At 53.8% G+C, this 10632-nt stretch overlaps 2 protein-coding genes across 2 annotated transcripts; one reads left to right on the top strand and one right to left on the bottom strand.

The window, feature by feature from the left end:
- The first annotated feature begins 1347 nt into the window (after positions 1–1347).
- QC764_200492 (uncharacterized protein) lies at positions 1348–2420 on the top strand. The gene is made up of 3 exons (XM_062943748.1): positions 1348–1717; positions 1758–2003; positions 2078–2420. The coding sequence occupies exons 1-3, from the start codon at positions 1593–1595 to the stop codon at positions 2160–2162; spliced, it is 456 nt and encodes a 151-aa protein (XP_062802486.1). The 5' UTR covers positions 1348–1592; the 3' UTR covers positions 2163–2420.
- Positions 2421–2887: 467 nt separating this feature from the next.
- Positions 2888–6258, bottom strand: QC764_200490 (uncharacterized protein; the record flags this gene model as incomplete). Its single annotated transcript, XM_062943747.1, has 4 exons — positions 2888–4291; positions 4353–5949; positions 6015–6069; positions 6135–6258. The coding sequence occupies 4 exons, from the start codon at positions 6256–6258 to the stop codon at positions 2888–2890; spliced, it is 3180 nt and encodes a 1059-aa protein (XP_062802485.1).
- Positions 6259–10632: the final 4374 nt, after the last annotated feature.

The following is a 10632-nucleotide window of genomic DNA, read 5'->3' as shown; positions in this document are numbered from 1 at the left end:
TTATGGACCTAATCTGAGTCTTGTCATTATCGGGCTCGGATGGTCGCAGAAAGTATCAGGTGACCATCTTGAGTGAGGCAAGATGAACCACATTGTTGGTGAAGCACAATGTCCATCTCAGGGGGCGGCAGATCGACTTCCTGTTGCAACCCTAACTCCACGATTTCACAGACATTGGTCTGTGCAGAACCACCATCCGCTCTGCAACAGATCGACCAAGACAACACTAAATCTTGGGGATCAAGAGTTCCCGTCCTACGGAGTGACTGCCCCTCGCGAATAAGCCTCGTCGCTTAAGACTACCAAGATGGGACCACAGGGCGCGACAGCCCTTGTTGAACATTGTTCCATGGCGGTCATCAAGGAGGGTGTTCGACTATCAATCCAAGTACATGGTACGGCATTCTTTTACCCATGTTCCTTGCGTTGGTATTGGCTTGCCCGGTCCACCCAAAGGAGGATATACGTTGGCAGTCGCGAACTGGCCAAACAGGAGGCCTCGTTTATTGACCGTTCATATCGAAAACAAAGATTAGATCAGGGGGTTCCTTGTGCAAGTAAGACCGGAACGAATATGTTCCCCTTGCTTAGACTGTCAACTGGGTTGAGACGTCAAGGCAGTGTCCAACTTTTCGTTTGTTAATCAGATACCCCCTGTTTTAATATCTTTGGCTAATATACAACTGGCGGCATTTGATTGGAATTCACCCACACCTCTTCAGAAGCCCGTCCCGACCAGGTCATTGGGGGGCCGAATCAGAAGGCTCGCCGCTTCAGAAGAGCGTGGTATCCCGCACCCCCCCGCAGTAGCTTCCAAGACAGGAACCAGGCGGCATAGCGTTGGAAATGTTCCGATGATAATTTACCCCCGTCCGCCTGGGAAAAAACCCTTTTTCCTCCCCGGATGGCTCTAAAAAATGCGAAGAGTCAAAGTCTTGGCATGCGGGTGATAGACAGCATTTTTATACAACCCCCACCCCCACCGTCCAATCCTATACGTTCGCTTGGTATGCAGAGCATTTAAGCAGTTTGGATGCGTGATGCCAAGAAGGGGGTGTTCAATGAGCTTATTTTTGCAATATATACGCTGAAGGGTGAGTGGTCTCATCAAGCTGGCTGTTCTACAGAAGTCTGGACCTTGTGACAGCAGATTGGTTTGTTGGTTGATGTTATCTCTGGGTGTATTCGTCCGGTGCTTCGGGGGGTTGGAGACTACCGAGCGTTCGGACCCAAGCACCAGGAAGGCTTCAAGTAAGAATTTGGGCTGGTGCCAAGAAGTCGTCGACTCTCCTTCTAGGAAACTTATGACCAAAAATGTGAGTAAGTATCGCCTGTCCAGGAATGTCTGTGCCTCCCCCGCCGAAGCCTATGTGTGTGCTCGGGCCTGGCCCTATCCATTCTCTGGGAAACCTCGCCCGTAAGCAGCATCAGCTACCTTTTCCTAATCTCCCACCCAGACTGCAAAGCAGACCACGTTCTTCCCTGCGCCGCAATGGAATGGACTTGTGTCTGTTGATCCGGGACGCCAACTGCCGACGTGGTAACTACCACTGTCTTTTGAGTACTGTGTGACCGAGACGTCGTGGTGATATATGCCTGTAAGCGAGTGGTGTCCGTCAGCATCCCATCGACTCACACCTTCCATCACGCAACACCCAACGCTCTCGCATCCAGACCCTCGCATCAGGAGTTCACCCATGGGTGGTTATGGTTGCAGGTGAGATGTGACAAGCCTTTTGCCCGGCTCACTCTGCAAGACATTCAGCCCTGTTGTTCAGCCGCCGTTCCCTCTTCTTCCGTACGGAGGAAGACGATGACACCACGATAGGGATTCATCACCAACAAGTCAAGCCAACAACACCACCACCATCACAACGAAGTGCCCTCACCGAACCTCCAACGTCAACGCCCTCACCTCAAAAGTCTCAATCGCTCAAACTCGGCATCCGAGAAGCTCGCTTTGCCCCCAGTCCATCCACCACACGAACAAAGCCACACAGTTTGTTAGTTCTGACATGACCATCATGTGCAACATCCTTCTTGGTCCTGACATAAGACAAAACATGCTGTCGCAAAGTCGCAACCCGAAGCGAATAAAAAAAAAGCAACAGCGGAACGAGCCTACCTCCCCAGGCCGAAGGGGGGTGGGTGATGGGGGTTAGATGTAACAGACAAGAAAGTGATTCATCACATCTCCCATGTTTTGCCCTCAGGGGGAAAGAGAGGGCAAGCACCGACAACACTGTGATGATAGATAGGTACACAGGCCAAAATGCACGTCACATGGGGAATAGATGAGAACTTGTCGAATACCTATCTACTCGGAGCTCCCCAGCTGTGTAGGTCTATCATCGGCTCTAACAAGCCAGGTCAAACTGTTTGACCCCTCTATCACTCGATAGCAGCAATTTTGGACCTCCGGAGATGTAGGCAGAAAATCCCAATAGTCTTCAGCAACATCAAACGCATGGCAGATGCCACACGTTCTTGAGCCTCAAGAATACAAACAGTAAAAATAATGTACAAATGACACTGCTTGCCTTGCCAAAGCCCGCTCGCATCCCGAATCTCATATCAACCATAAACTCCTGACATCCCTAAGTATGAACCGAAAGAAAACAAAAGAGTCTCCTGATACCCCTGTTGGAATCTGTTTTCTTCTCCAAGTACCTGCCAATCCAAAGTCCAGTCCAGTCCGCAACAGCAGACCCCAAACAGTCTCGCCAAAGAAGTGAAGTAAGCAAGAAGCAGAAAGCTAACAATACAATCATATCCATAACAAAACGCTCTTCGCTTCATTTGACCCCATTTTCTCTTTTCGATCATCGTCATAAGTAATCAGCAAAACCAAAACAAACAAACCCTACCAAGCCAAACCCGCCCAGTCTCAACTCATGACTGGAAGCCCATGGACCTCTGAACCGGCTCCTCCGTCCCAGTTCTTCCCCAGCTGCTCCAACTTCCTTTTAATCCCATCCCCCACCCTCGAGCTGAACCCAGCATCAATATTCTGAATCGCATACCTTAAAATCTCCCCCGACGACTCCCCCGGTTTGCTTTCCCTCGTCTTAATCACGACCGTCCCACCTCCTTGCTGCGGCAATCTCGTCAGCGCTACAACCGTAGAGTCCTCCCACAAAACCGGCATCACCCTCTTCTCCTCCTCCGTAGTTATCTGATCGATAACCACCACTTGTTCCCCTCCCCCTCCTCCCGCTCCCGCTCTCGCCCCCGCCCCCGCCCCCGCCGCGGCAATCACACCACCCTCCTCCGGATTCTGCTGCTTGATAACCGGTGACGTCGACGAACCAGGAACACCAGCCCCAGCGCCGCCAGCATCCACTAACCCCGGATTCTGCCCCCAAGTCAAACTCATGGCCCAAAGCACCATGGTAGCTCTATACATCGCCGCGCTCCACCACGCCGGACGCCGATTGTTCGGCATCGCCCTCAACAACTTGAAAACCTGCCCGCAGTGGTACATCGACTGATCCCGTTGAAAAATGCACCTCTTCGACCTCAGATTCAACTCCCACGACCAGTCCGTGCCCTCGGCCGAAAACGCTTCCCTCCTGGCAAGTCTTTCAATCTCGGGAAAGCTGGCCGTCGCGTTGAGGGAGATGAGATGGTACAGCACCAGGTTGCAACGCGTTATGGGGCAGTTTGGTTCTCTTTGCAGATAAGCCCGCGTCATGTCATACCACTTGGCCAAAAGGGTTTGCACCTCGTCCATGCGCTGCTGGGTGGAGGAGCGGGTGATGGTGCCCGGGTTGCGCGAGCGGGAAATGGGACCGCCGCTGAGAACGTCAGAAAAGCAAGAGAGCATTTGGCGGAGGTGACAGATGAGGGACTGGATGGGGTGGAGGAGGAGTCTGAGCTGCTGGGGCGAGAGGCCGCCTTGGCTCTGGCGGCGGGAGAGGTTGTCATGGAGGAAGTCTTGGAACAAATCGCAGAGGGAGGGCGTCACGGTGGCGGCTTCGAGGAGCTGGGGGTTCACGTTGGCAGTGGAGCCGTACGCCGATTGCATCTTGTTGAGCCATTCAGCGGATGTCTGACACTGCCAGAGGGGCTCCGGGCCGGGGAGAGGACATTTGAGTTCGGTGATGGCAAAAAGGGGCGTGACGTCGTGGAAGAGGGAGAGCTCCTGGTCGAGCATGACGTAGTTGTAAACCAGCCTGTTCCTTCTTTCTCTTTCTTTCCAATGGTGCCATTCCAGCTCAAGGTCGCTGGACTTGTTGAACACAGGAATCATGGCAGGCTGCGACTCCATCATGCTTGCGTGTTTGAGCATCTCATGGCGTGGCAAGTTAGCTTTGTTCTACACTCTTCAAGACAAGGATTTTCAAACTTACGGAAATATACATCCCCCGCTGACCCATGGCAATGTCCATCAACCACTTGTCACCGCTCCACGCACCCAGCACGAGGAAAAGTAAAGCGCACCGCAGAGTAATCGGGTCTGCTGACAACTCGACGTCTTTTTCGACAATATCAAATAACGAAATCCGGCACGTCTCGGTCAAGCCAGCCGAAAGGTATCGCGCCTCAGCCATGGGCATCGCAGCCGCTCCTTGGGCAATCATGAGCAGGACCAAGAGTGTCGAGGCCAAGTTGTCCTGCAGCAGCATTTCATTGGGATCCACGCCCCCGTTGACCAAGGGGTAGTACACCGACAAACTTCTGACATAGCTGCTCAAAAAATACTCCAAAATCTTGGACGGCGGCAGCACAATGTAGTTGAAGTTGGAAGGTTCCCCGGCGTTGGGATGTCCAGGCCTGTATGAGGAGGGCGGAATGCTGCTGCGATGAATGTCGAGAGCCTTGTAGAGAAATCCTTGCGTGATGGCCAGCAGCTGATCACGTGTGCGGTCCTTGATCGGTACCACCGACCCCAAATCAGCCACGTCTGGCGCTTGCTCCAGGTATTTCTCCAACGAACTCCACGTCCCTTCTTGTTTTGACTTTTTCTCCAGGCACTCGAGATGCACAATCGCCGTGCGTGGACAGTTGGTTGTGGGCAAAGGCGGTAAACATCGCGCCAGGTTCCACGCCCCTTCGGCCACCTGCACAACCTCAAACTCGGGGATGGAGCTGTCGGTCGGCATGGTCGACAAGGACAAATCCGCCTGTCCATGCTGATTTTGCCGTTGCCTCACTGTAGTTTCATATTCGGCTGCCGAGACGATGCTCGTCTCCCTGGTGTGTGACCCGCGCGAGGAACTCGCCGTCATCGGCTCTGATGTAGGGGCAGACAGATCGTTTACACCAAAGTCCATCGAAATGTCGGCCCTTTCCAGCGGGATGGTCCCAGGATCACCTTGGTACATGTCGATACCGCCGATCGTGTAGGTGTCCCAGGGCGACAAAAAGTACTGGGGATCCGTCATGTCACCCATGTACTCATCCATGCCCATATCACCCCGATTGTGTGGCGAGGGAAAGCTAGGCGGGCTGATAGGGTGGGTGACCATGGGAGACTTCATGGGAGAGCGGTGTGGCTTCGTGTCCACTGTGATTGATTCCATCTTTTCCTCCATCTTAAGTGGAACACCTCTCATAAGGTCCATGTACGAGGGGTTGATGGTCGCAGGCAAGTGGGACACATGGCCAAACGGAGCGGCAGGGTATGCCATGAAATTGGCAGCAGCAGCAGCAGCCGAAGCTGCTGCCGCCGCCTGTTGATGGGATGCAACAGCGCTTGCTTGCGCAGCATGTGCCTGCTGGACACGAATAGCCGCCTTGGACGACCGTCGGGCATAGCGAGCCTCACAGTGGAGGCTCTTTTCAGCGCACCTCGTACATGGCACCTTTTTGTCACATCCTGTCTTTGCCGTGGCACAGTTCTGGCACGAAATGGGTGTCCGTCCTGTGACAGTCATCATCCCGCCCGTGATAGCATCGATGGGGCCTTGTTCGTGGAGCGAGGAGATGTGCCGTTGCAGCAAGTCCCTGTTGGATCCCATGGTTAGCTTCAAGGGTTGGTATATAGCTAAGAGGTCATGCAGGCATCTTACCGACGGCTGAAGCCTATCTTGCAAAACTGACAGACGTGTGGTTTGATGTTGGTGTCTACAAGTCCACACGACGTCAGTATCACTCAAATGTGTGCTGTCAAGTTGGATGAATGAGCTTACGCTGTGGAAGATGTCTTTCGAGATGCTCTTTGCGAGTGAAGCCCTTTCCGCAGTATGTACAGAACACCTTGTTGGTGGGCTGCACATCACCAGGTCCTTCCTCTGGGATGTCGTCTCGAACCATAATACTGTGCGTCTTTGCTGTTGTTGGTGGAACCTAGAGGCCACAGTGACAGGTAGATTGTTGTGGGCAGTGCTGTGTGTATCCAAAGGCGTGGGTGGTGACGAGGAGTTGACGCTCCTGTGATGTTTTTCGACGACAAATGTGAAGGGAGAAGGAGTCTAACAGAGACTGGAAGCACGCAGAAGAAGCAAAAGGCCGAGGCCCGATCGACGTGAGCAAGGGCAATCAACTTAAGCGTCTGCAGGTGGTACCTTCTCGGTATGCAGCTTTTGTTCTTCTTCTGATGGAGAAGTTAGGTAAGGAAGGTGCCGGGTTTGAGGGCCGGAAGCTTTTTGAACGACGGAGATATTGATAAGACACCCATTCATGCTCATCAGGGTGCCTGTTGAGCATCGGCAAAGCTGAGCTCATCCAGCATGTGGATGGGTTGTGGTTTATGGAAGAGAAGCAGGGGTCAAGGATGTGGTGGGATGAGGTACATGGGTACTTCCTTCCCACACTTGAGACAGCGCGTCTTCCTGTCGCCTGGTTGTCTAAAACAGGTCCACGGCAAAGGGGGGGGGCAAGGCCAGATAACACTGTTCCCGATGAAGTATGGTCGTGCGGTAGTGCAGAGTATAAAAGAGATGGGGTGACGTTTGTGGTATCGACGGTGCGAGCCACTAATCCACTTCACCACCTTGGATGAAGACGATGTTGTGTAGACAGCAGTCGAGGAGCGGTCAGAAAGGCGGGCACCTCTCGCGTCCAGCAACGAGAGACAGATTCTGGGACACAAGAAAGAACGAAAGGGTCAGAGACAGTGATACCACGGCGCCACAGGTCCGACAGAAGAATATCACTGTCTGCAGAAAGGGCAAAAGCAGCGCTCCCCAGGGAGTGAAACCTGCCAGCATGGCAGCACAGCACGCGCTGGTGATCTCAGGTGTATACATGCACAAGTTGCCCTTGAGTCCCGGAAGAAGAGGAAGACTACAGCGCAAATTGGCCAGTCGGCCGACGGGCTGAAATTGTAAGGGTTTCGAGGGACAGCAAGACGAGGGTAAGCCCGCCGGGAGTGCAACGCTGCCAAGTAAACAAGGGGAGCAGGCGAGAGAGGGGTTCGATCTGGGTGCTAGAAGGGTTCCATTGACGAAGGACAAGGCCCGCACCGTGGGACCCGAAGACATCGTCTCGGGACTGAATCGTCGCTGAGTACGACGTCGTTGATCATCCAGTGGCTGGCTGCCCAGGCATGGCATCGATGACGACTGTTGGCAAGTTCGTGAGGTGGATGAGGTGGGTGAGGTGGCTGTCTCTCAGGCACAATTCGGCGCCGGCGAGAGCAAAAGGTGGATGAGGCAGCGGAAGAAGGGGCGCGGCGGCCGGACGGTGTGAAGAGGGTGCCAATGCCAATTTGCCAGTTCTCCAACGTCGATGGGAATGGATACTAAGCGTATGCAAGGTTCGGTGTTGTATCAAAGGGCCAGGTGGGAGATCAACCCACATCATCGGCATTGATACGGTCACGCCGTGAGCTGGAGCTGCCAGCCGCTGCATCTGGCTGTTAAGCGCGGCCCAAGGGCGGCTGGTCCACCCCCCTCCTCTTCATCCGTTCATAACACCCTGCATCTGCTGCTTCTCCCGCCCGCATCTGATATGACCGACTAGGGAAGTCACTCTCACGCCCGTTACCCGTCGCGGCCAGGGAAAGACGGAATAGCGGTCCCAAGAAGTTGTCCAGTTAGTTCGTAGAGAACACATGCGGGCACGAGTCATTGTGCATGTTGGGGGGTTCAATCTAGGTTTGGCCGACACAACAGTTGGTGAAGCCAAGTCAGACTGTCGGTGCCACCGACCAGAGTTGTCGATAGCTGAGGGTGAAGGTTTCTCGTTGAATTATGAAATCTACTGCTTGCTACTGCTTGACAAATACTTTTGCTGCGTATTCGGGACCTGGAAGCCAGGGAGAAGCAGCTCGGTTCTGCGGCACAAAAGGCGGCTTGATATGGCCATATCAACATTTGGGAACTTTGTATAGTGTGAAGCAACATCTCATCCCGCAACCTGGTTTGGTTTCCGTGGCAGGTGCTGGAAAATAGATGAGGCCCTCAATATCGACGGCCTCGAGGAGCTTGAGAATACTGCATGACGGGGTGCAAGCAAGCTTTTTGTGAATAAGCCTTGTCCCTGGACAGATCAGCACAACCCCCACTGCCGGGAGCTCCACTGAGCTGCGAGCATAGGCTAACCCGAATGAGCCCCCCCTGTGAATCTGGGGTTGACCCCTGGCCATCAGGGTTAAGGCTGCCCACCCCCCCAACAACATGACCACTTCAAGTAACAAAGCTCTTCATCTCTCCAAAGGGGTCACTCTGGTAAGATTGCTGGATTCGGTCATCTCGTGACTCTTTCTCGACTGTCATTTAGTCATGTTCCCTCTAGGTTCTCTGCTAGATGATGCTTGTCTCAAAGGTTCGCCAGGGGCCAGCCAGAGTCAGAACCAGGGTCAGGGGGAGAGGATGATGTCGTGCGAGCCCGCGTAAAGCTTCGTCTCCGCACATGCGGGAATATCTTGAACCATATCTTGATTTAGAGGGCCCAATTACGAGCATATTGCGAGTCCGCTAAAAATAAGCTTGTTGATGAAGGCTCCAGTTCTCGGCGCTGGCGGGGTGGGCGGCTGTTGGTCGTAAAGTGTCCGTTTGATAGGCTGATTTGGTTCAAGAGCATTAGTCTCTTGCTTGTCGCCCGACACCCTGGCGACTTGCGAGTAATGCATTGATTGATTGAGACCGTTGGGTTCTCTCAACAAAATGTCGAGAGAGAGAGCACCTTGGACCTTGGGAGGCACCAAGAATATGCTTTGGACCACAAACGCCAACCAGTCACCAAGCCGCGCCACGACCTTCATGGCCGGGCCAATTGGGGCGCGCCATGATCCTGGCCCATTTCCAGATATGGATATTCTTGGTCCCGGGACTCGTGTTGGATATCGCTTTCGAGCTCTACGGCAAGCACAGGGCTGGATGGCGTCGCTGAGCTGTTAGCGAGCTGCTGTGGCTCGGTCACGAGGAGACGCCGAGCGGAGGACCAAGCCGGCGATAGCCCCCCGCATTTGTTGGCCATGTCGGCGCCTGGCGGGGCGATCTCTTTTGTTTGATGACTGAACCAAGCTGAAGTTTGTATACCGAGTCCACCATCACGAATCATACGAGGCGCCCGATTCTATGCCGGTCATTCTGGCACTCCGGGGCCGCCGGCATGACGATGGCCCGGAAGGGAGAAGGGGCGGTGACCTCCTCAACGGGTTGGCGAGAAATCTTATTGATGCCTTGATAGGCAGACGTGACTCCATCGGTGAGCAAGGGAGACGGGCAGCGCTCACCGTCCCCGTGCACCAATCTGCTGGTCTGAGACAGTCGGAAGCTTTTGAGTGGACCAGGTCTCTGGTGTCTTGGACATCCCGAAGGCTCAGAGGCTGGCTTGATGAGACTCGAGGTCTCAGGGCGGGAGCGGCGTTTCTCTTGGTTGGTTGATCTCTGGTGATCTACTGCGGTCTGTGTGTTTGTTTGTGTTTGTGTAAGAATGCAAGAGAGTAAGAGACGTACCTACCTTACCCGATGTGCCTTCCGTAGGCATGATGGATGGCTCCTGCCACAACGTCCTCCCCCTCCTCCACTCACCCACCCACCTCTTTCTTGAAAGGAAGCCGTGAGGGGGGGTGTTCGAGAACACGTCAGAGTGCGGGTGCGAGTTACACCATCTCAATGTCGTCGCCATTTGTCTTCCATCATTTCCTGTTCAAAACTCGCCAGGTAAACAAAGAGCGGAAGATGCTGACACAGCAACCAACTCCCGACAAACAAGACATCTAGTAGCCGTTGGAGTGTCTTGCTTCTCCGATTCCAATGCTAGGTAATCTTCTGACGGTTGGAAAACACCAACGGCTTTTATCGTCTGCCCTGCCATGCTGCAGCTGATTGGTTCGCCCCATGTCACATTGGACGATCTGGCTGATCTAGCGTCGTAATCATGGTGCGGGAGATCGTCTCGGCGCTGAACAGGAGGGTGTCTAGCATGGATTCGGCGCTTTTATTGTCGAGTTGACAACTGAGGTGATGGCTTCAACGGGGCGGCAGTCTCGAGAGCTCGTCGAAAAAGAAGGCGTGCCTTGGCTTCGGTTCTTCATGTTGTGTTCGGCAGGTTGATTGGACAAGGCAGCACGTCGTAGCCGGCTGATCTCGGGCATGGCTCACCACCGAACACTTATTGACCGAGACGCGCAGCTTCATTCTCATCTGCCGACAAAGCATCATTGTCAAATGTCAAGTGATGTGTACAATGGTCTGGGAAACATCAAAATCCTATGGCCGAGGTCCCTTTCTCTTTTTT

The sequence above is a fragment of the Podospora pseudoanserina genome, chromosome 2 (assembly GCF_035222485.1).
Source record: "Podospora pseudoanserina strain CBS 124.78 chromosome 2, whole genome shotgun sequence".
In the NCBI taxonomy this organism is placed as follows: Eukaryota; Fungi; Ascomycota; class Sordariomycetes; order Sordariales; family Podosporaceae; genus Podospora; species Podospora pseudoanserina.
Note: the sequence above shows the minus strand (reverse complement) of the source record. Positions and strands in the feature narration are given on the sequence as shown.